This window comes from Myotis nattereri (genome assembly GCF_964212035.1).
Source record: "Myotis nattereri genome assembly, chromosome: 14".
NCBI classification, from domain to species: domain Eukaryota; kingdom Metazoa; phylum Chordata; class Mammalia; order Chiroptera; family Vespertilionidae; genus Myotis; species Myotis nattereri.
In genome coordinates this window covers 6985368-7010714 of record NC_138089.1, presented here as the reverse complement: position 1 = coordinate 7010714, position 25347 = coordinate 6985368, and the positions used below count along the sequence as shown (strand labels likewise).

At 42.2% G+C, this 25347-nt stretch overlaps 1 protein-coding gene across 7 annotated transcripts in view; it reads left to right on the top strand.

Annotated features, from left to right (window-relative positions):
- MITF (melanocyte inducing transcription factor) overlaps nt 1-25347 on the top strand; it is a gene marked incomplete at its 5' end in the record, with an annotated part of 240918 nt that overhangs the window by 152436 nt on the left and 63135 nt on the right. For 5 of the 7 annotated variants that reach the window (XM_081105621.1, XM_081105623.1, XM_081105625.1 and 2 more), the window contains one exon: nt 4769-5018. In XM_081105621.1, the coding sequence (XP_080961747.1) occupies nt 4769-5018 (250 nt within the window). The remainder of the gene's footprint in view (nt 1-4768; nt 5019-25347) is intronic. The other 2 variants (XM_081105624.1, XM_081105622.1) reach the window with 1 other exon arrangement.

Genomic DNA, 25347 nt, shown 5'->3' with positions numbered 1-25347 from the left:
ACTTTATCGGCGGCTTCTAGACAGTTCTTGAGAGACCTTAAAAGTGTGGTTCTGAACTCAATATCCTCCATTGACAGTTTTGTCCTGTTTCTTTGTCTCAGCATTTTTTATGCTTTCTTGGTGCACCCCCTAATGGTCTTTGTGTGCAGTCTTGTTGTAGTTAAACCTTGATTGTTGTAGTGAATACTAGGGGGATCTGACCTCCAGGCCAACTGGCTGTGAGAGGTTCAGTAAATACTTTAAATGACATTGTTATCAACTTTAAAGTCCAAAGCCTTAATGTGGTTGGTAACTTGTAATTGTAACTTAAGGAGTCTCCAGAATGCTTTACTGTTAATTGACAGGATTCCCCCGACCTCATCCTACCCCCCCCCCCCGCCCACCCCCACCCCCCCGCCAAATCACAGCCAGTGGGCAGCTAATTAGTGCAATTATTCCACAGCTGCATTTGCTGCTGCACAAAGAGTTGCTCATGTTCCTATCACAAGGATCAGCATCTCTGGAAATGTCCTAACCTGACAGGCTCTGAATGCTAAGACTGTTTATTTATTTATTTTAAATAGTGTCCCACCCTGCCCTTTTTTTCTTCATTTAGGGAAGTACTAGTACAGTTTAGTTTTGCTGATCTTCTACCAGGTGAATAGATTATTTTGAGTAATGGCTACTTTTATTATGTGGATGAGTACATGGTTTACTCATAAGCAGGGTATCAACATTGTCCACTCTATGTGTGTCTGGAGGAAACAATGAAAAAAAGAGGGTTGGGTTGCTCTGGATTCTGAAGACTCCGAGCACCCCTGCGCTGGAGGCAGTCCCTGCGCTCCCCTCGGATCCAGTCCCCTTTTCTAGCCAAATGGTGACTTTGATCACTCAGGTCATTTTTTCATTTTCTGAAATTAGCAGCATATAGTTTGCCATTCGGAAAAATCATTATGGCTTTATTTAGCTTAGCAGGGGAAAGACTGAAAAAGAAATTTATCTGTAATTCCACTCCGACTCTGGCAACGTGGCAACTATGAACATCTCTAGGTATTCCCTGTAGTCATGCGTATTGTGAGCATGCACAGACTGTTCTTATTTTAAATTAGAATGTAAATACATTTTTGTATCCTACTCTTTAATGTACTCTTATTACAAGCATTTTCCACTTTGTAGTCTGTATTTTGAAAAATGCTATATTATCAAACTCATGTATCATTCATGTATTCTGATCTACTTTTTTAAAACCTATTTTATGCTTAAATCTCTTAAATGGTTTTATTTTCCCCCCAACTTTGTTCAGGTATAATTGACACAAATGGCATATATTTGGGTATATATCTTCATGTATGTATTGGTTAAATGGTTAAAATCAAGCTACATAACACATCTGTCACCTCACATAGTTACCTTTTTTTTTTTTTGTAATGAGAAGAATCATTCCCTACATCCTCTACACTGTATGTACCTCAGGTCCTCAGACCTTAAGCATCTTGTAACAAAAACTTTGTGCCCTTTGGCCAGCAATTCCCTCCTAATTTACTTAACCATTCTCAACAAATTTAGGTGCACAGAACATTTAGCAACTTGAAAATAGCTTTGTAATGTCAGGTTTTCTACATTTTGAGTTATTAGGAATGTTGTCCACGAATGAAATTTTGAATCAGATTGTATGAACAGTTTTGCAGCTTTTGATAAGACCTTTAAGTTGTGCTCCTAAAAGACTGTAATGATACTTACCAGCAATGGTCCAGAGTGATGTATCATTATACTTCTTAATTAGTGAACATTTAAAAAATTGGATCATATCTTGAATACTATTTTGCATCTGGCTTTTCTAAGTTTATTATATTTTGTCCCCCCAATACTTCCACTATTCACCTGACACCATACATACATGGTTATTGCAATATTATTGACTGTATTCTCTATGCTGTACTTTACATCTCCTATTTTGTGACTATTTTATAACTACCAATTTGTACTTCTTAATCCCTTCAACTTTTTTTTAATCTTCACTGGAGGATATGTTTTAAAAAAATTTTAATTGATTTTTAGAGAAAGAGAGAAAGGAAGAGGGTGCGAGAGAGAAACATCAATGTGAGAAACATCGATCAGTTGCCTCTTGTACATGACCTGCCTGGGAATCAACCAGGGATCGAACCCTCAACCTGGGTATGTGCCCTAACCTGGAATCGAACCCACAACCCGTCAGTGAATGGGATGGATAGGGACTGACTGAGCCTCACTGGCCAGGGCAATCCCTTCTTTTTCACCCAGTCCCCCAAGCACCTCCCCTCTGGCAACTATTTGTCCTCTGTGTGTATGAGTCTGTTTCTGTTTTGTTTGTTCATTTATTTTGTTCTTTAGATTCCACATATAAGTGAAATCACATGGTATTTGTGTTTCTCTGAATGACTTATTTGGTCCATATGTGCTATTGCAAATGGTAAAGTATATGGTTGTCTAACTCCTATTCTGTACACCTGAAACGAATACAAAATAATATTGAATGTAAACTGATTAAAAAATAAATTTTAAGTCCTTTTCAATAAAATAAAATATGTAACAAATAAAATATCTCTTAAAAGAACAAATAAAAATAAGTAGATTATACTGTATAGTTTTTATTCAGAACAATACATATATTTCTCTACCATTGTAATGGCTGCATAGTGTTACATTATATGAACCTGCCACAGTAGGGAAACGGGTAAATAGGTAAACTGCCTGCCCTCTGTGATGGCGTTTCTGGGAGTGTGGGCAGGACAAGCATAGACATTTCTTCATCCTCACTTGCAGAGTCTGAAAGAATTCATGAGGATGGTCGATGATTTAAAGGCTTTATTTTGTTGTTTTGTTAGAAGGTAAAGACAATACTGGGGTTTATGTTAAAAAGAGCTGCATCCCTTGAAGAGTGACACAGGAGTGAATCTTTTCTCGAATGTCACCTTTCTCCATTGCCAGATGCTAAGGTTTTGCAGTGTTTGTCCTGAACATAGCTTTTAGAAAAGCACATTGCGAGAGGCCAAGAGCCTCTCAGACTCCATCCCAACGCAATACACTTCCCTTTGGCATCACTGAGGGCTTCTGACTGCAGTTTTGTGTGTGAGGAAAATCCCTCTGTTTCAGTTTTAGCCCTTCAGGCAGCTTAAATCTAAACCTCATTCCTGTTGTTAGTTTTTTTAGTAAAAGTGGACAAAGGGATAGTCCTTTAAGTATGAAAAATAATCCCATGTTGTAAGACTGCTATAAACATATCCCTCTGTTCCTACTGTATTTTAAGATCATATATGTTTTTATGGACAATAAGAGATCAACCAAAGGACTTGTATGAATGCATATAAGCATAACCAATGGACATAAGACACTGGGGGGTAGGGGAGGCTGGGGGAATGTCAAGGGGGGCGGAGGAGACATATGTAATACTCTTTGTAATACTTTAAGCAATAAGACATAATTTAAAAAAGATACAATTAATAAAGTATGATTAATAAAAAATGGAAATAAAGAACAGTTAAATTTTCTAAGTAATTACAGCAACAGTGACTATTTATTGAGGCAATAATAAATGGTATGGTGCTCATTGTACTAGGGCAGTGGTCGGCAAACTCATTAGTCAACAGAGCCAGTACAATATCAACAGTACAATGATTGAAATTTCTTTTGAGAGCCAAATTTTTTAAACTTAAACTATATAGGTAGATACATTGTTATTAACTTAATTAGGGTACTCCTAAGGCTTAGGAAGAGCCACACTCAAGGGGCCAAAGAGCCGCATGTGGCTCGTGAGCCGTAGTTTGCCGACCACGGAACTAGGAGATTTATGTGAATTATTTTATTATTTTATCTAATTTTCACAAAACCCTTCTGAGCTAGGGCTTTGAAATATAATGATGCAATGAAAATTTCAAAAACACCTCCCATGTTCATAAATGGATAATCGGGCAACACCTATTGTCATCCCTCTGTTCTGGACGTGTTAATAACTGCTAATGTCATAGAACTGGCTGGACGTGTTAATAACTGCTAATGTCATAGAACTGGCAAGATAAGTGATTGAAAACCATATTTAGGACAGTTAGGAAGTCATTTCTTTGTCACTGATGATTAGTGTCTAAGCATTAGAAATAATTTTGGGAAGAGTCAGTCCCCTGCCAGGAGAAGTCAGCTTCCTGGGGAACTCGCAGAGCGGTTAGGAAAGGGCACGCCAGCGTGCATCAGAAGGCATGCACAGAGAGAACCAGGCAGAGGAGCTGGGTGTCCAGCCAGCTTCTGCCCCTTTCCCAAGGGCTGAGGCCAAGTTCAGTGTGAATATTTTCCTTCAAGTACTTCTTTCATTAATGATTTTTACTTCCTGTATCTTCGAAAAATGACCCCATTGGCGAAATGCACCTTTCCTTTAAAGTACTCCATGTTAGTAAACATTTCAGACATCTTCAAGGAATTGGGACAACACGTAGTAGTTATTTGGTTAGATTCTGTTATAAAAAAGCAAATCAAGCAATTCACTTTTACATGTAGGAAATGGGTGCCATTGTGTGCATCGCTTCTCAGCCACATGATAAAATGCCTCAATGTAATCAAGATGACTTATTTTAATTCAACTGCTAATGACTTCCTTTCTGTCACCGCACGATTCTCAGTTATGTGGAGACTACTCTGCAGCTTGATTACAATTGCACAGGTTCATTTCATGGGGTATCATACAAGTTAGGATACCCCAATTGCAAATTAAAGGTCTCATTAGGGAACTAAAAGTGCTTTTTTTTTTTTGGTTTTCTCACAGCAGTTCCGAGGAGCATCCTGGGGCCTCCAAGCCTCCGCTAAGCTCCTCCAGCATGACATCACGCATCTTGCTACGCCAGCAGCTCATGCGTGAGCAGATGCAGGAGCAGGAGCGCAGGGAGCAGCAGCAGAGGCTGCAGGCGGCCCAGTTCATGCAGCAGCGAGTGCCTGCGAGTCCGACGCCAGCCATCAACGTCAGCGTGCCCACCACCCTTCCCTCTGCCGCCCAGGTGCCCATGGAAGTCCTTAAGGTATGTGTCGCTCTTGTTGGCTGGACGAGCCCTCTGCCAAACCAGCATTTTTCATTTTCTAGGTATTTTATTTGTCTGAATGTGTATTTGGTCCTAGCGACCTGTCTGAATCATGTCAGTCATCGCCAGCCCCACCTATCCCTCCATGGCTTTGGATTGTAAGACAACTGCATGCTCTTGTCCCCTTGGTGCGGACCTTGTTTACTGAGGAAGCGTGATGTTCCGTGAGAAATCACAAGTAGGAATGGGTGTCTGCTGTAGCCATATCTTTCCATCTTCCTTTGGGAAAGTTTAAAATGTAAAAGGAGCCTCTTCTAATAAGTTGTATGAATTTTCCCCTAATACATTCCATGGCCCTTCTTTAAGTTTCTTCTTTATGTAGTGAGTCATCTTGGCTATAGAGCCTGACTCTTTGAGAAGGTCTCTTCAGGTATAACCAGGACGAGCTTCCTCGCTTTCACTGCCAGAGGGCATGACCCTGGACTGCAGGGAGTTGTTCGTGTGGGTCTTTGATTCCGTGCTGGAGTGGAAGCTGTGGAGCCTGTTAGTCTCATTCCATCAGGGCCATGCAGCTTCCTAATTACGAGTAAAATTGTAACATCTGAGTGTAGACTTCCATCTCACACACATGTCCTCCACATCGCATTGGGAGAGACTTCTAGTTTAAAGATAAACACTCCAACTCTTAAATGTGACTGATGCAAGAAAAGTTCCCTTACTTAAAAAAGTTTTAACCCATTCACCTAATTGATTCATTCTGAAGAGTCTCGAGTTTGCTGTTCATTAAACAATGTGAACTTCACACATCGGTGACTCATTGCTGGTCTCTGCCTTCCTCTGTGTGCGCACAATACCATCTCCCACTAGTTAGAGTTTACTGTTAAAGCAAGCAGAGCAGCGGTTCTCAACCTGTGGGTCGCGACCCCTTTGGTGGTCGAACAACCCTTTCACAGGGGTCGCCTAAGACCATCCTGCATATCAGATAATTTACATGACGATTCATAACAGTAGCAACATTACAGTTATGAAGTAGCAACGAAAATGATTTTATGGTTGGGTCACAACATGAGGAACTGTATTTAAAGGCCAGAAGGTTGAGAACCACTGAAGTAGTGGGATGATGTGTTATAACTGCAAAGCAATATGTGATCCTTCCCAGGAAGTAGGACAGAGAAGCTTTAAAAATAATTTAAAGTAAATTGTTTTTTACTGCAAAGACTTTTAAAAAATGTAATGATGAAATAATAAAACTCTTTAATGGGGAACAGCACACTATTAAAATTCTGTTAGAGCAAAAAAGACCCAAACAGTTTAGCATAAAAGTTTACTCTAATGTGATCAAAATCTGGATATTGCCTCAATTAATAAATATTTTATCACTCCCCATCTCCCTCCCCCCAAACTAAAGGCAAGGTTTTCTCTTGGAAATAGGTTGTATATTAAATCTTTGTGTTCTGTTTGGGTGAAGATTGGCAGTCAATAAGTTTTTATAGACTTAAGATTTATTTAAGACTTAAGTTTTCTAACTGTTTACAGATATCATAATTGTTTTGTCTATACTTTAGATTATTTAAAGTTGTATGAATTAGTAAAAAATATGGAGAAATGTGTCTATTTTATTCATTGTATTAGTCAACTTTTTATATCTGAAGGTCAAATTTTAGAAGAGATAACATGGGTTGTGTTAGTAGTAGTTTATGTCTAATTCAAAGGTAATATTTGATATTACGTTCAAGTATATTAATTGAAATCAATATTCCTATTAATGATGTTACAACCCATGGCGGGGAAGTTATCCAAATGCAAATGTGTTGAACCATTTCCATATCATCTTAAAAATGCACATCATTCCTAAATGTTCTTATTACTTAAAATATGTTATTTTAAAAATGATTAAAATTAAAATCTTTACTAAGTGGTTTGAATAACATACTTGTTTTCCTCATATGTTACAGTTTACTGGTAATACTGGCTTGAGCTGCAGTCCCCACAAGGTGTGACAGGAAAATGTCCAGAGTTAAAGCACAGCTGAAGTGTTAGAACCAGGAGACTTAATCTAACTAAAAATGAGCAATTGGCGAATTTATATTTCATGTTGAATATAGTTGATCTCTGCCGTGCATTTTTACACTTCACTTATGTAAAGTAGTAAAGTGTGTCATATACATGAAGAACAGGAATTGTTGGCATAGCAATGAGGATGGTTTGATAGCTTTTAAACAGATTTTAGTAACCTTAAGACCAAATAAAATGATTTCATATGACATTCTTAGAAATTCAAATAACATTTTTAAGGAGAATATCATATTAGTGATTGCTTCAGATACTTAAAGACGTGGTAATTAATAAAAATTGTTTACATATTTTTAAACGTGTTATGTATAAAATATGAAATATTTGTTATAGAAAGGTGAGATAAATGTACTTTTCTCTTTTCCCATTTAAATCATAAGCATAATTTTACAAAGTAAATGGTTACTAGCAAAAACAGTTAATTTGCTTAATCTTTGACCATTTTTCAGTGAATATATGTATTCAAGGAATGAGTAATATCAAGTTTACCAATTGAGTGCATTATGATACAGATTATATTGAATGTGTGTTTCTGAGTGTAGCCTGAGTACACTCTTCATTTGATTTTTAAAGAGTTAAATTGCCCGGGCAGAACCCCCTGCTTCCCCTGGAGGCAGAGGCGCCTGTGCTGCAGGGAGAGTCCTGGGGAGATCTCCGGTCCTCTGGTTTTCGAGAGCTTGATAGAAGATCACACACAGAAGCTGAATTTGCCAGCATGAGATAGGCTGTCAGGGGGCCGAGTAACTGATTTGAAAAGCTAAATGAGTGTTTCCAGGTTAATCCCTTTTTGGGGGGCAGTTATGCCTAAAATATATGAAGCTTTATAAAGTGCGTTTAAAAATTGTTCACAGCATCTGGTAAACTAGGTCTAGTCCTTGGAATTCATATTAGAGGCTGGAAATTTGCATTGCTTATCTTCCGGCGCTCATCATTTAGTCTGTAAATTTGTGAAGGTTTTCAGGATCAGCCTTGAGTTTCCCTATTGATTAAATTAATTTGTGCCTTTATTCCTATTATTGATTTTCTTGTTGGGTGACATGGAATGTTAGACTCATTGCTATGTATTTAAGTACTAGAGATACCCTCTGGGTTTAAGAACAGACTTGCTCAATTGGATATTGTAATTAAGGATGCTTCTTCATCATAAATTAACCAATGTAGTGCATAATATGTTTTTTTTTTGCAGTGGTGAACACACCTTGTATTTTAAATTAAGAATTATCAAAAAGGAACATTAAAACCATTAATGGAAACAGTTTCTTCTACAGGTGGGTTTTGTTGACATGGGAATCAGGCAGACCTGAGGTTTGAAGTTTGATGTACCTTCCTTCAGAGGAAAGCAGAGCACCCAGGCATAGAGCTTGGAACACGCCAGGTCTCATAGCTGGAGCAGCATTGCGCCCAGCCCCGTGCCGTTGTCCGCACATGCACCAAGCACGTCTTTTCACTGTGCCATCTGCCTAACACTGAGTACCGATCGCTCTGATCCCACACCGAGCTCACCTCCCCTCTCCGGCCCGCAGCAGCAGGCCTCTGACAGCTTACAGCTTGAGAAAATTAGTTTATACTTTGAAAACATTCCTCTGTTTAGAGGTTTGTAGGGAATTGCCAAGGATTTCTATGCCTCTCCCTTCCTGTGTTTGCCTTAGAATTTAAAACTTTAAAGGAAGATGTTCTCTCTGGAATAGATCGTGCATTGACGTTTTCTGCTCTGCTTAGGAGAAAGGTTATAGGAATTTAAAACAAAACAAAAAAGACTTTTGTAATGTTAGGATATTTTAAGTAGTTTGGAAGAATTTATTTTTAAAATGTTCCTTGTTTGCAGATCATCTCAGGCGGCCTAAGGGACCGGGCAGTTTGCTGCGGATTAGAGAGGCGCTGCTGCTCTCCCTTAAACACACCGACACAGTTTCCAGGCACAGCCAGTACTCATTTGCTCCGGCATTTATGTGGTGGGCGTCCCATTGGGATATTTATTCTAGGGAAGTCCTCCTATCTTGTCTTCCTGTTCTACACCCAGCATCCCGAGCTGTTGCTAATGAAGGCAAGGGCAGGTGACTGAATTGCTGGCCTTTCTCTACAACTTAAGAAATCTACCTGGTGTAGAATGTCCTAGGTGTTGCTTATTTCTTGGGGATAATAAAGACCCTTGAAGGGGTGTGTGGAGTTACAGAGGGGTGGTGGGTCACCGACTAGCAGGAGGGATGCTCCCACAGCTCACTGGGCATTTAGGTTTTGTTCCTGGTTTATACAGCCAGGTGCAGAACTGCTGGCATCATAAGAAGCAGGCACCAATACTTGCGTTTCAGATCAGCTGCCTCGGCCCCCTCAGTTAGGGGAATCTGTCGCTAGAGGCCCTGTCCCCATATGAAAAGACATCTGAGCGTTCTAATACCATCGTCCATGGCTGTCCCGTACTTCTGTCACCAGTGTGAGCCACAGGAGCGTTCTGTGAGCCTGATTTCAGGACTGTTTGTGAACTTCAGTGTCCTTTTGCTTCTGGATCAAACTCTGTATGTGTAAGGCATCCTTCTTCATAGGGACAAAGGGATACTGTTTCAGGTTCACAGAGAGAGAGACCACATTTCCCTGCAGGAGGCTCCTAGTAGTATCACTTTGATGTGTTTTTTCGTTTTAAAACTCATTTTTATTGATTTTTTTAAAAAATTACAGACAATTAACTAGGTGCAGATTTTCAGCGCAGAAAAAAAAAATGCCCAGGGGCCACTCCCGGGGCTCCCAGCCCCTCCCTCGTGGGCCCGGGCTGCTGTTCAGGGAGGGCACAGCCTTCCCCAGGAGCTGTCCCACCTGCCCTGCGGTGGGGAGAGGTCTGAAGAGACACAGTCAGTGGTTCTGGTCAGGTACACATAAACCCTTTCTCTTTGTTCACATTTGCAAATAGAACAAAAGAAATAGAATTTCTCTTTCTGGGTTGTCTCTACTTTTGAGAACATGGCTTCAGCCTCCATTCTTCCTTAGGTAGAATGGGTACTTCTTACTCTGGCCTGAAAGCAATTAGATTGTTGTGTGTCACAGGTGTGCCCCTTTTGCAAGGGCCCCAGCTGGCGGCCAGTTGCTCCCCTGCTCTGTGACCCTGTGGGTAAGGACATGTCATTTCAGAGCTGACACAACAAGGCGCTCTTAGAGCTGTCCTGCATTGGTGACATGAAGCGACACAGGCCAAGTAGTGCAACAGCCTTGGCCATGCCTGTTGACTACTTTTGATACGTTTTCTGCCTGCACTAGTCCCTGGTAATGAGACGCTGGCTGAAGAAAGCCCACTTCACTTCGATGTTTAGGTCTGGTCCACTTGAAAGGGTAGACCCAACAGAGCAACTTACAAGCGATTCCACCTTGACAAAGCTAAGCCTATGCATTAATTCACTTTTCTGAAAACACTGGGACATCTGTTCTAATCCCACATTCACTTGGTAGTGTGGCACTAAGTGGAAATGGTTGCCCCCCTGTGACCACAAGGACATGCGTATGTGGCCAGCCCACTGTGCTGTGGATGCTGCTCCATGAGCTTTGGGAGGCCCCTCGCGCAGTCACTGTGCTGCGTCATCACAGTCACTGAAGGCGCCCTGGTTTCCCTGAGGGTCACCTGCTCAGCTCGTTCTCTGCTGGCGGAGGAGCGCACTGATGAGCTCTCTCCCTCACTTGCATGTTTCTGATGATGATCCCAAGCTACGGGAGCCAGTGTAGCATCTAAGGAGAATATCAGGGGCTGGAGCTTGGAGTGGCTCTGCATGGTGACTTCTTTCTCCTGTGACAAGGCCTGGAGAGCGTGCCTCTGCAGCAGCAGGGATATTGCCCCCAGGGGGAAGGAGGGTGCGGGCAAAAATTACTTCTTGGGGGGCAAAAAAGTCTTAGCTGTTTGAATGATTTTTTGGCCCATGGTATATGTGCCTGTTGAGATTTCCTGGGGATGGGGATGTGTGAGAGGCAATTAGGGAAAAAAGTCTAAAAAGGCTCTTTGGGGTGGTGATTATGAAAGAAGCGTTGAGAAACATTCTGGTAGAGCAGTGATGGCGAACCTATGACACACATCTGACACGCGAACTCATTTTTTTGGTTGATTTTTCTTTGTTAAATGGCATTTAAATATATAAAATAAATATCAAAAATATAAGTCTTTATTTTACTATGGTTGCAAAGATCAAAAAATTTCTCTATGTGACACGGCACCAGAGTTAAGTTAGGGTTTTTCAAAATGCTGACACGCCGAGCTCAAAAGGTTCGCCATCACTGTGGTAGAGTATCAGCATCTGAGCTCCTCTCTTCGTGTTGTGTTTAGAGGACACTTATCAAGGCTCATAACTCCATGTTCTAGTTGGTCTGTGTCTGAGAACTGTTGGCATGTCCAGCATCCCGTGTCTCAGATGGGACCTGAGAAAAGGGATAAGTAGCTCACCCAAAGTCACTGAAGTAAGTGGGGCAGTGGGATTGGAACCCACTCCATTTAACGCCAGACTCCTAACCATTGGTGGGAGTACCTGTCCTAGAGTGAGTGGCCTGAGAAACTCCAGAAGGGAGAGGCAGTCACCCAGTACATGGCAGCCTGGGGCGCATTGCAAATGTTTATTATGGAGCTTCAGGCCATGCCTTAAAAGGCTAATAGGAATCACTGGCATAAATGTGGTACTACCTAAGGCAGCCGGGGGAAGGAAGGTGGTGACTGCCACGAGGTGAATTACTGGATAAATTGGGTGGTAGGCTGACTGGTCATATCCCTCATCTCATTTATCCCTCCGGCAGCCCTGTGGAATAGGTAGGAAAAGCCTGTCTCCCAGGTGGGGAAATAGGCATAGAGAGATTGTCCCTGGCTCCTGGTCACACAGTTAGGCTCCATATCCTACCCTAGTGACTTATGCCTCTCTGTCTTCTACAGAGTTCAAGGGTGTGCCCTAAACATTTGCAAAGAATCACCAGTAACAGAATATCTTAGAGCAAAGTGGGAGCACAGAGAGAGACTACAGAAGGTCTTGAAGACTTAACAGAAAGGTACATGACTTTAGGCATTTGGAATTAGTAAGGTCCATCCACATTGAATGATGAGCGCGTCTCCATTAGTCTCCACCATGTGCCTGACTAAAGATCTAGATGTGTCCTTGCCTTGACCACCATGGTAACTTACGGTTAGTTATAGTCATCATTATTGGGCAGAAAGCACTCCAGTGCCCTGGCTGGTGGCTCAGTTGGTTGGAGCATCATCCCATACATTGAAAGTTGGCAAGTTAGTTCCCAGTCAAGGCACATACCTAGGTTGCAGGTTTGATCCCTGTTTTTTGGTTTTTTTTGGTTTTCTCTCTCTCTCTCTCTCTCTCTCTCTCTCTCTCTCTCTCTCTCTCATCAATAAAAACATTCTTAGGTGAGGATTAAAAAAAAAAAGCACTAAGTGAAAGTTTCTGAAACAACACCCAAAGATCGTCACTCAAGATCACTTATGTTCCGAAGGTCCTGGTGGCCCAGATTATCACAACTCATGCTTTGCAGTTCTATACATTTTAATAAATTTGTTTGATTTTAAAGGATTTTTGAAATACTCAATTTGATAGACTCACACACATCTTTCAATATGAATTTTCTGCTGAAATTGTGGTTGCATTTGTAGCGTTTCTTCCACTGCCTCCCTGCAGTATTAGCGCTTTTGCTCTGTTTTAACACTTGAAACTTTGGTTCTGGTTATTTTTCTATTTGCTTTAAAGTGAATAATGTCAGCTGTAATAAATCTTAAATTACTGTATGAAAAGGTCACCAAGTCTTATTAATGTTACCTACTTAATCCCAACAATTAAAGACCACTGACTACCTTCTGTAGTGGTACACATAAACTAATTACTAAAACTCTGTGGCACACCAAAAAAATATGTTTTTTGCCAATCTGACAAAAAAAATAGGTGTGATTTTGATTCATTCCCACCAGACAGCTATTCTTATGTTGGCTATTGTCATTCTTTTTATTTGACAATCTAAGGGAAAAGAGGTCCATGCCCCTGACTAAACAGTCAGGTATTGCAGGTTTTAAAATTTCTTGTGGTACACTGGTTGAAAATCACTGTTCTATAGACATGCTCTTAAACAATAGCAATTATTGATATATGTAAGCAAAATCTAATTTTAACATTGCCCTATTAAAAAAAAAAGTGGGTGGGATCTGTGTTAAAAATATGTAAATCAGAACAGTGGCTTTGCTTAAGGTTATAGCTGCAGTCGGTACTAGAATCTTGGCTCTTGCCCTGAATATGTCTCTTTTTATTGACTTCTTTGAGCCTGAACTTTAAGGAAAATTTAGCTCTTGGCAGTACTATAGTCTTTCGGTCCTTGTTTATAAAGTTAGATGTTTTTGTGTATTGATTTATAACTTTGAAAATGAGAAGAATAAAAACGGAGCTTATGAAGCAGATGAAATAAGAGGCTGTTGTAGTAGAGAGTGATCCTAGGAAAATAAGTGTTTTCGTCTGTCTTTTAGAAAAGAGAGAATGTCCTAGAAAATGTATACATGAACCTACACCAAACTGTTCCTACCAGTTGCCTCTGGGGTGAGATTTAGGAGTGGAGCCAATGGTGGTCTGAGCCTTTATTGCTATTTTTTATAGGAGGGCATATGCCTTCATTCTGAATGTAATTCAAATGAGAGTCTTTGCTGCCTTTTATCTGGGAGTCTCCGCAGTGTTCTCTTCACCCCCACGCTGAGCAGCACGTTTCAGTCGGGCGGGTTTACCGGACTCACTGATGCACCTTATGTAACGAATAGTCTTTTCTGCAGAAGGACAGTGAGGTCCTGAAAACTAAAAAGGAATGAAAGGACTTGAATCACTAGCTTGTAAATAAAATTTTAAAGTAGTTAAGAGGCCCAACATGAAGAGAAAAAAAATCAGATTTCTGCTACCTTACCACCGGCATAGCTTTGGTGTAATCTCCTCTGTTGGCCCTGAGTTTTGTATAATTAAAATTTAGGAACTAGAAATTTTGTTGAGAGTTAATTAGAAGTGACAAACCAGAGACATTCCTGATGGTTAGGAAAGGCTTAAGAAATTCCTATTGGCTAAATTACAAATATATAACATTTTTTCTGAACACTGCAAGGTAGTTCAGATGCCTAAAGGTGACAAGATTAACTCTATTTTTCTAGTGAAGTAGTAAAAATTAGATTAATGAGTACCAGGCAAAGAACCTTTTCTTTTTTTTTTTCAAAAGAAATCTTACCTTGAGCACTTCTGGCTGTGGAGATTGGTGCCTTAATTAGCCACATGCTCTTTTCACCTCCTGGGAAATAAGTACAGGCTGAAATTGGGGATCAAGAGGCAGCGGCACACTGACTTAGCACACCCCGCTAAGTAATTCACCAAGGAATGCTGGTAATTAGGCCTGCCGCTTTCAACTCTTGGCTTATTTCATAAAACTGGTTGATTTAAAGTGATGCCTGCTGATTTATGACCAACACGTTTCAAGACTGCGACTTGGCTCTTACACAAAGCCACATTGTGCAGCGATGGGAGCGTGCTCTCTTGTATTTGTTCTTACAAATTCTGAAGGGCCATCTATCTTCTGTTAACTCTGTTGTGTTTTCTTTTACCCCTTTCAGCATATTCTGGGCTTTCTTTTGTCTCTTGGTGAAGAGACAGGGGGAGCAAATTAGGCTCTTGGAGGTTTGGCTGTGAGGTGCTTGTCAGAGAGCGTTGGCTCCTTGTGGTTTGATGGAATGTAGTTTGAATCCTTCCTCTGGTAAGACAGGAGGTAGCAATGGCCTTTGGTCCTCCTGCATTGCTAAGTGTTTGGTGAGATTGAGGACAGCCAGGTTAACCTTGAAAGATTGAATTTATGAGAAGCACAGAACCATATGACTTCAGCCCTGTAATCTTGGTATCCAAACAGTAAATTATTATTTGGATGTCAAATCCCTATTAATGACAACTGATGTGCTTCATTATGCATTGAGGAGTGACCCTACTCACTATCCCTGTAGAAAGTCTAGGATTAGCCTGACTCCACTACTGACATGGATGGCCTTGGCATATTTCCTTTTCTCAGGCCTCAGTGTCCTCATCTTGGTGAGGGTGAGGTGAGGGTTTACCAACAGAGCTCACACAAGAAATAGAATATGAACCCTACGAGATTTAAATTTCATAGTAGTCAGACTAAAAACAGTAAAAAGAAACAGGCGAAATCAATATAAGAATATATTTTATTTAACTCTGTGTATCCAAAATATTATCATTTCAACATGTTATCAATATAAAAATTATTAACAAGATTTTAAAGTTCTTTTTTATAATAAGTCTTCATATGAGCCTTTCATACTAAGTGTTCAGAATCGGGTGTACGTTTTATACCTACAAGCACATCTTAATTTGCAAGCTAAATTTTTATCAGGATTACTCCATCTGTGCTTGGACTTTATGAGATTAACAACTAAAAAAAGTAGATTTATATACCCAAGCTGTTTCAAACATATTTGAAAAATTTCCAGTAATTGAGTATGTCTTTAAATTTAGGTTTGAAGAAAGTAAAAATAAAGCACTTATTTCCTCGGTCACACAGGCCACACATTTCCACGCCAGGAGCCACATGTGACCCGTTGCCTTTGTGTTCGTGCAAATGCAAAGCCCTCAGCACAGTGCGCGATGGACGGAAAGTGCTCAGTGGCCGATTCTGTTTTACTGCTGTTGATAAAGAAATATAGAATCATTGCTAATTTTAATCGCCGACTGCAGTGATTCTTGTCGCCTACCTGCTGTCTTTATGTGCTGCCCACATACCCACCCAGCACCGTGGTTTGCCTGCTGGCTTCCTCCCCCCAAAGAAAACAAACAAACAAGAAAAAACAAAAAAATATCTACTCATGCTTTCCTTGTCACAATGGTCTGGAGGCGAGGTGAGCTGACGTAACTCATTGGGGCAGGAGAACTCAGGGAAGGGTCACCGGGGGACGTGGCGTTCGCGCCCATCTTTGCCAGCAGCTCCCAGAGGCCTGTGGTGGCAGCCCTCCATCGGGAGTCACAGGGCTCACTCCAGTGCCTTTTCAGACTGCGCCTATCGCCGGACAGAGCACCAGCCCAGCGTGTGAACGATGTCTCAGGCTCGGGAATATGTACGCATTCGTCATTGTTCTCGGTGCAGAAAGGACACTGAAAGAAAAGGGATGAGTCAGTCCACGCTCGTTCTTTGACTATACTTTCCACAGTAGTTAAATGAACAAGTAGGGTATTGAAGACCAGTGTTCTGGCGAGTTTCAGATACTTTTTATCTATGGTGTAGGGCCCTCTCTTTTCTGTTAACTGCAGTATATTTTTAGGACTTTGCAGCACGGCTGGTAACTCAGTGAAGCCAACTTTCCTCCTTTTCCTAGTTACCAGGCACCCAACATTTGTGTGTGTTTTTTGCAAACATTTGTTTTGATACTAGTTTTTGACCATTTGTTAAACTAGAGTTAATATACTTAAATTATAATTTATATATTTTAGGTACCTTGTCATTTCCTAATGCAAACAATGAGTTTATTGTGTTGGAATCAGAAAACTGTTGGAGATATTTAATGTGATTTTCATATAAAACTAAGAGCCTATAAAGGTGCATGCTCACCCAGTTACAATAAGAAGGACAACTAAGAGAGTGGGGCTACCAACCATTCACGACTTTCTGAGAGAGAGTCACTGTGTTGTCAGACCCAGGGTTTTCTTAGTTTAGAATTACATACTCTCCTCACTGTTTATTAATGATGTTATTATTGTCTTAAAATATAACTGAATAAGGATGCGGGCCTTTGTAAAGTTGATTTCAATTTTCTAGTGGCTTTCCAGATGTACATTAAAGTCATATACCACAATAATTTTTTAGCTCATTAATTGGCATAATCTTGATAGAATTCATATTACAGTGTTACGAGTATGGGTTGTTGTGCCCATTTTTATTGACAACATAAGATCACCAATTATCTCATAGATGAGAGAAAAACCAGAAAATTCTAAAAGGTTGGTTAATTTTTATGTAAAACCCTCATTCAGTTTGATGTGAATCTAAGGTATGTAGGACTTTAATGGAGTTTCTTGGAAAGTGTTCTGGGGTTATGGTTCTCACAGGGTCCTCTGGGGCCTCAGTCCCTGCACCATCAGAAGCTGTTCAGAAATGCAAACTCCTGAGTCCCTCCCAAGTCTCTTGAGCTAAAGCTCTGGAGTGAGGCTTGTTATATGGGTTTAGCCGCTTTCAGATTGAGCCTAGCGCATGCTCATATTGGAGAATCACTGCTGTAGGGACCTGGGAGTTAATCTGTAAGAAGCATAAGAAAAATTGGGCAATATTAGTGCAAATAAAGTCAACCAAGTTTCTTTTTTATTTTTAAATCCTCACCTGAGGATATGTTTTTGTTTCTTTATTGATTTTGAGAGAGAGAGAAACATTTATCAATCGGTTGCCTCCCAATACGTGCCCTGACCGGGGATCAAACCCACCACGTAGGTATGTGCCCTGACCAGGAATCGAACCCGCAACCTTTTGGTGTATGGGATGGGATGGTGCTCCAACCAGTTAAGGTGCCCGGCCAGGGCTCCATCAAGTTTCTTTACTTAAGGGCTTCTTAGACCTCCAGTAACCACGCAGAGCTGGGACAGGTCTCCAGCAATGCCACATTAGGTGGGCACTTTGAGAAGAGAGGGGAAGATGAAGACAAGCAAAGGATTTTTTGCTCTGTGTAAAATTGTTCAGTGTAAATTACAAAATACCCAATATCTCTTTAGAGTCTCTTGTATACATTCCATTATATGCATTCCATTATATGCAAAGTTCATAAAAATAGATTAATCCTGTCAAATCATGGGGAGATGATTTGCAAATAAAACAACAAGAAACTAACATTACACAGTGGTTCCCACTCAAAGCTGTAGAATCCTGTGCCTTTGGAGGAACTCTGAGAGGTCAATGAATCCATTGTCCACAAATATTTATAAATTATATATATACTAGAGGCCCGGTGCACAAAAATTTGTGCACTCGGGGGGGGGGGGGGTCCCTCAGCCCGGCCTGTGCCCTCTCGCAGTCTGGGACCCCTCGGGAGATAACGACCTGCTGGCTTAGGCCTGCTCCCGGGTGGCAGAGGGCAGGCCCAATCCCTAGGTGCAGCCCCTGGTCGGGCTCAGAGCAGGGCTGATTGGGGAGTTGGGGCGCAGAGCAGGGTGGATCGGGAGGTTGCGATACCACCCTCAGTCACGCTAGGGTAGGGCCGATTCGGGGGTTGGGGCACCACCCCCTGTCACACTCAAGGTAGGGTCGATGGGGAAGTTGCGGCACCACCCCGTCACGCACAGAGCAGGGCCAATCAGGGGGTTGCGGCGCCACCCCCTGTCATGCACAGAGCAGGGCCCATAGGGGTTGGGGCGCTGCCCCCTGTCACGCAAAGAGCAGGGTTGATCAGGGGGTTGGGGCGCTGCCCCCTGTCACGCGCAGAGCAGGGCCGATCAGGGGGTTGGGACGCTGCCCCCTGTCACACACAGAGCAGGGCCGATCAGGGGGTTGGGGCACCGCACCCTGTCACACACAGAGCCGCAGGACGATCATGGGGTTGTGGAGCTCCCCCTATCAGGAACAGAGCAGGGCTGATCAGGGGTTTGGGGCGCCTTCCCCTGTCACGAACAGAGCAGGGTGGATAGGGAGGTTGTGGCCCCGCCCCCAGTAACACACAGAGCCGCAGTGCCATCAGGGGGTTTGGGCGCTGCCCCCTGTCACACTGATCCCGGTGCCGGGAGGCCTCTCAGCTCAGCTGATCCCGGTGCTGGGAGGCATATTAGCCTTTTACTATATAGGATAGAGGCGTAGTGCACGGGTTGGGGCTGGCTGGTTTGCCCTGAAGGGTGTCCTGGATCAGGGTGGGGGTCCCCACTGGGGTGCCTGGCCAGCCTGGGTGAGGGGATGATGGCTGTTTGCAGCTGGTCACACACCCTTCAGGGTGGGGGTCCCCACTGGGGTGCCTGGCCAGTCTGGGTGAGGGGCTGAGGGCTTTTTTCAGGCTGGGGGTGACTGAAGCTCCCAACCGCTCCTTTTTTTCTTTTTTTATTCTGGGCCAGCTTTAGCTTTGAGACTTGGCTCCAGCTCTTAGGCCTCCGCTGCTTTCGTTTCTGGCTTTTGTTTACAATAGTGCCATCCTGCTGGCTGAAGCCCGGCGAAGTAAAGCAGGTTTCTGGGGTTTTGTTTAGCTTCTATATTTGTTACATAGTTGCTTAGAGTTGCAGCTCAGAGGCCGGCAGCAGCAGGCGGGGAACGTTGGAGTCCTCCGTCACTGAAGCAAGCAAGCCTCATATTAGTTTCAAGCTGCCTGGCTGCTGGCCGCCATCTTGGCTGGCAGTTAATTTGCATATCGCCATGATTAGCCAATGGGAAGGGTAGCGGTTGTACGCTAATTACCTTGTTTCTCTTTTATTAGATAGGATATATATTAAAAGGCCTGTGGCCATAATGCTGTAATGCCATGATAACCAAATGAGCAGCAGCTCTCGAGGTGGGCTGGGCAGGGCCTGAGCTACTAGCTTTGGAGAGCTAGGAGCGGCGGAGGGCAGGGCGTGAGCTACGAGTGGCAGTGGGTCAGGGCAGCTCTCGGCGGTGGGACAGGGCCCGCAGCTCGTGCAGCGCGTTGGCGAGCTACTTGCGCACGATTTCATGCACACTGGGCCTCTAGTATGTATTTAATGGAGTTTCTTGGAAAGTATTCTGGGGTTATGGTTCTCACAGGGTCCTCTAGGGCCTCAGTCCCTGCACCATCAGGAGCTGTTCAGAAATGCAAATATATATAAAACATATATATTCTTTTAAAATAAATGTAGACTGCTGTGATGAACACAGTACAAATTGATACCTATGCCATATATTTCTTTTTTTCCTCACTTTTTACATTTTCTTAATGAGAACTAAGAGCACAGGGCCTCATCATATAGGGCCTTGAAATATTTGACTTTTAAAAAAGTTAAGACCTACTTCTTTTTAGGAAACTTTTTTAAACTCTCAAGTATTATTTCAATTATAGTTTCAGAGTCTACTTTCTTTTTAGACATTGGATTCATTAAATGCTAACACAAAATGGCTTGTTCAGAGTATGAGGGCCTTGGCATCTCTACTCTCACAAGCAGCGGGCCCTGGTGGTCACCTGGCAGCAAAGGGCTTCCCTGGCTGGCTGTCCTCTTGGCTCTGCCTTTTACACTGCAGTCTTGTCATCAACACAAAGTGGTTTTCTTTTTTCTTCTCAGGATTAGTTTTCTGCCTGAAGGCCATGCATGTGGCACGCGTGCCTCCTGGCTGGAATCAAACAAGTGTTCAAAGCTTCACAGGACCAAGAAACTTTCTGATGCTGGGCCTGAACGTGCGCTCGCTGGAGGCCTGACCATGCACTCCGCATGCGGGCCGTGCACTCGCACCATGCAGTCGGCATGCGGGCCGGGCCCAGCTTTGGAAGAGCAGCTCACGTAGGAATGGGGTGTGCTTTTCCTCCCCCCAAACACAATGTGTCTTCTTACCTCCCTCTTGTGAGAGAAAAAACTCAGAAGTAACCCTAAAGTGCCCCTTGTAAGCTTCTGCACTGACCATGAACCTTGCTTCCTGGACCTACTTTGCTTCTCTGTTCAGGTTTCCATTTTTCAATTAAAATTCATTCAAAGAACTCTTGCCCAAAGGGGTTTGATTATGTGCCACACCTGCTCCCTGGCTGCAGCATTCATGTAGGGCAGGGGCCCTGGGGTTAGATGGGCTGCATCCAAGTCCTTCCCACCTCAATTCCCTTGTCTATGCAACAGGGATGACAGAAGTCCCCAGCTCAGTGTCACGGTGAGAAATAAGTGACATGAGGCTTGCAAAGCACTTAGCATTGGCACAGTACTCATTAATGCCGATCCCTGTAGTCAGTGTTTCTACCAGAGACACACACCAAGTTCACAGTGATTGAGCCACATAATGGGCTCTTGAGAAATGACCAAAATGTTAATGCTTTGGCAAAGGAGAGGAAGTTGATTCTGCATTGATTTCTCTAGAGGCAAAAGGGGTGTTTAAAGACTCTTAACTGACAACTATTGAGCTACATTTCAGCAGCAAGAAATGTTCATTCTGAAAAATCATCTGGGGATGCAGGTTCCCTAACAGTGACTTTTTCTGTGGGGCAGTGAGTGGGATGCTTGGGCAGTTTTTCACTTTCTTCCAAATTATACCCATTACTTCAAATTAGGCAACTGTTAAATGCTTCTAAAAAATTCTGGGGAAAGTGGTAAAAATTGGGGTTACATTTTCGAGAAAAATTATTAGGTGTCAGGTTGTCAAAATTCTTTCTGATTCTGAAGTTAAAATTTTACTTACAAGCTGAGAAGTCAATAGTTTTGGTTCTGGAACTCTGGTTAAATATAATTGACAATACAGGATTTTATTAACTGTTCACTTTTGAAAGCATTCCTATTTTTAGGCAAGTGGAGAGTCAAAGTAAATTTAATATAAAGTGAGTCCCAGGGCCCACTTTACAGAGCCAGTCACCTGACGGGAACACTGTCTGTGTTCACAGTTATTGTCTCTAATCAAAGTGCTCAATTATTTTTATTGAGCCTCACATGCATGGCAATTACGTGACTCTTCCTATGTGATATGTTCATGTCTCCTCTGAGGCTCTGCTGCTCCCCATCCCATACCTTGTAATTCATATAAAATTGTAATCTTCCCTTTTTATACTTTATTTTTTCTTTTATATTTTTACCTTTTAGGTACATGTCACCTAAGTGTTCTGTAGTCAGTAGGAGCCACCTGCTGCCTTTCATTTCTGCTGTTAAACCATGTATCTTATTTTTGTGATCTGTATTATTCAGTTAAGACCAAAGGGTATTCTCTCCCTCCAGTGGATCTTGACACATTTGCTCTGTTCAATGAGGACTGCAGCCCGAAAGCAGCACCAGGGCCACGCCGCGCATGGCCTGTGGAACCTTGAGGAAGTGCCTTTCTGGCCTCAGTCGTCCCATCTCCTCCTCCTGGCTTGGACAGTGAGCTGCCCTCTTTCTCCTTGAGACCTGCTGACTTACAGGTCGCTGAAGTTTCATTTGTGAGAAGATGAAGATGACAACGGACTTTAAAGCCCTTGAAAGAAACATTAGGTTTATTTTAAATACAGGGGTGGGCAAAAGTAGGCTTACAGTTGCATTGTGACATTCTTTTGAGTTAATAATCTATTGTAATAATCATAACCTGCATGTCTTTTTCCATACAAACAACTGTAAACCCACTTTTGCCTACCCCTGTATACAAAACATGTTATGAGAAAGAACCTCAGTGTATGTAATGCTTTCAGTTCTGCTAGTTCATGTAACAGTTTCTCCTTCGGGGAGGCAAAAGGTGAGCTGGAAAACCTCTTTTGTTGTTATTTAGATTATTGCATACATTATTGCATAGTTCTGTGTGATATATCAAGTGCATTGGAGTTATTTCATTATCACAGCAGTGAAACCTGGCTGTCACTTTGTGCGTCGCTCACGCTTTCCTGAGGCCTTTCCGGCAGAAACTGAGCACAGACTCGTAGTAAAGCTGCTGAGGGGCTGAGAAAATTGCCACAAGTCTGTTTGCACAGATGTCTATGAAACACTTAATTCTCAGGCTCCCTAAATCACTAACATGAAATTTTATGTCTGACTTAATTTGTGGTTGCTTGTATTTTCTTTCCTTTATTAAGCAGAAAACCAGTTGAGGGTAAGAATGTTTATGATTGATTAGTGAGTATGAGGGCAGGTCAGGAGGGATTATAAATGCAATTCACTTCTCTATATATTTTGTTCATTTCCATTAGTTTACATACTAATACTGATGTTAGTTATCTTCTTCAGAAAGTATGTGAGAGAGAGAGAGTATTGACTAGTTTTCTCTCAAAGGCATTCCTTTTTTAGTGATCTTTCAATTTTCCCTCTTTTTCCCCTTTGGGGGACACCTTTATAGATGTTAATCTCTCTCCCTCCTTTCTTTCTTCCTTGAATATACAAATCTGGAACCAAAGAACCTACTTTGAATCCTAGCTCTATCATTAGGCAATCATGGGCAGTCAGGACTTAGGCTTTACTCTAAACATTAGTTTATGTGTAAAATGGGCTCAGTATTAATGGGAATACCTCAGATGTTATTGGTAAGTACAGACTAATGCTAGAGTAACTTGGAATTCCTTTTGGTTCATTTTTTCCACAGCATGTTAATGGCTGAAGCAGTCAGGGGAAGCTCCAGCTTATATTTTTTGTTATTTAAAAAGAAAGCCTTGGCCATAGAAAAGGCTTGACCTAAAATAAGGCGGTGTGTGCAGAGCCTCGCCCTCTGCAGGGCGTGGTCCTGGCTGTGCAGAGGGCTCCCTGTCCCACCAGCTGTGCTCCTGGGGAAGCTGGTGTGCAGAGGAAGTAGTGCAAACCCCTGGCTCTCTGTGTCAACACGATGCTCCCATAAAGAAGGGAAAATCTAGGATCACAGTTTAATTTTCAAAGTAATGCTCTGCATTAGAAGCACTAGTGTCCCTTTGGAAGGAGGTGAAGGAGCCTGCGGCTTAGAGCCTGCAGATGCCGCAGCAGTCTCCAGCTGGTGCTGGCCGGGCTTGCCTCATTCTCTGGTGACAAAGGTCCCTCATTTTTTATGGGTCTGCTCCTAAGTCTTTTCTCCTAAAAGCCCTGCTGTTATTCAAGTGAGTGATTTTGCAGAATGTGGCGTTTTTCAGGACTTTTCAGAGGAAGTTAGAGCAGAAGCACCTGAACCAGCTTCAGAGCCGTGGAACCGAATGAATTAATGTGTACAGTAGGCGGCGCAGCTCCAGAGATGGGCCTTTGAGTGCAGTCTTTTTTTTTTAAATTGTTTTATTGCTTAAAGTATTACAAGGGGTATTACATATGTCTCCTTTTTTCCCCCGCCCTTGACAATCCCCTGGCCTCCCCTACCCCCCAGTGTCTTATGTCCATTGGTTATGCTTATATGCATGCATATAAGCCCTTTGGTTGATCTCTTACCCCCGCCCCCCTTCTACCCCCCGGCCTTCCCGCTGCAGTTTGACAATCTGTTTGAGGCAGCTCTGCCTCTGTATCTATTTTTGTTCAGAAGTTTATAATGGTCTTTATTATCCATGAATGAGTGAGATCATGTGGTATTTTTCCTTTATTGACTGGCTTATTTCACTTAGCATAATGCTCTCCAGTTCCATCCATGCCATTGCAAATGGTAAGTGTTCCTTTTTTTTACAGCAGTATACTATTCCATCTTGTAGATGTACCACAGTTTTTTAATCCATTCATCTACTGATGGGCACTTAGGCTATTTCCAGATCTTAGCTATGGTGAATTGTGCTGCTATTAACATAGGGGTGCATATATCCTTTCTGATTGGTGTTTCTGGTTTCTTGGGATATATTCTTAGAAGTGGGATCACAGGGTCAAATGGGAGTTCCATTTTTAGTTTTTTGAGGAAACTCCATTCTGTCTTCCATAGTGGCTGCACCAGTCTGCATTCCCACCAGCAGTGCACCAGTGTTCCTTCTTCTCCACATCCTCTCCAGCACTTGTTTGTTGATTTGTTGATGATAGCCAGTCTGACAGGTGTGAGATGGTACCTCATTGTTGTTTTGATTTGCATCTCTCGGATGATTAGTGACTTTAAGCATGTTGTCATATATCTCTTGGCTTTCTGAATGTCCTCTTTTGAAAGGTGTCTGTTTAGATCCTTTGCCCATATTTTGATTGGGTTGTTTATCTTCCTTTTGTTAAGTTGTATGAGTTCCCTATAAATTTTGGAGATTAGGCCCTTATCAGATATGACATTGGCAAATATGTTTTCCCACGCAGTGGGCTTTCTTGTTGTTTTGTTGATGGTTTCTTTTGCTGTGCAGAAGCTTTTAATTTTGATGTAGTCCCATTTGTTCATTTTCTCTTTAGTTTCAAGTGCCCTAGGAGCTGTATCAGTGAAGAAATTGCTTCAGCATATGTCTGAGATTTTGTTGCCTTTGGATTCTTCTAGAATTTTTATGGTTTCCCATCGTACATTTAAGTCCTTTATCCATTTTGAGTTTATTTTTGTGTGTGGTGTAAGTTGGTGGTCTAGTTTCATTTTCTTGCATATATCTGTCCAATTTTCCCAACACCATTTATTGAAAAGACTATCTTGACTCCATTGTATGTTCTTGCCTCCTTTGTCAAATATTAATTGAGCATATTGGTTCGGGCCGATTTCTGGGCTCTCTATTCTATTCCATTGATCTATATGTCTGTTCTTGTGCCAGTACCAGGCAGTT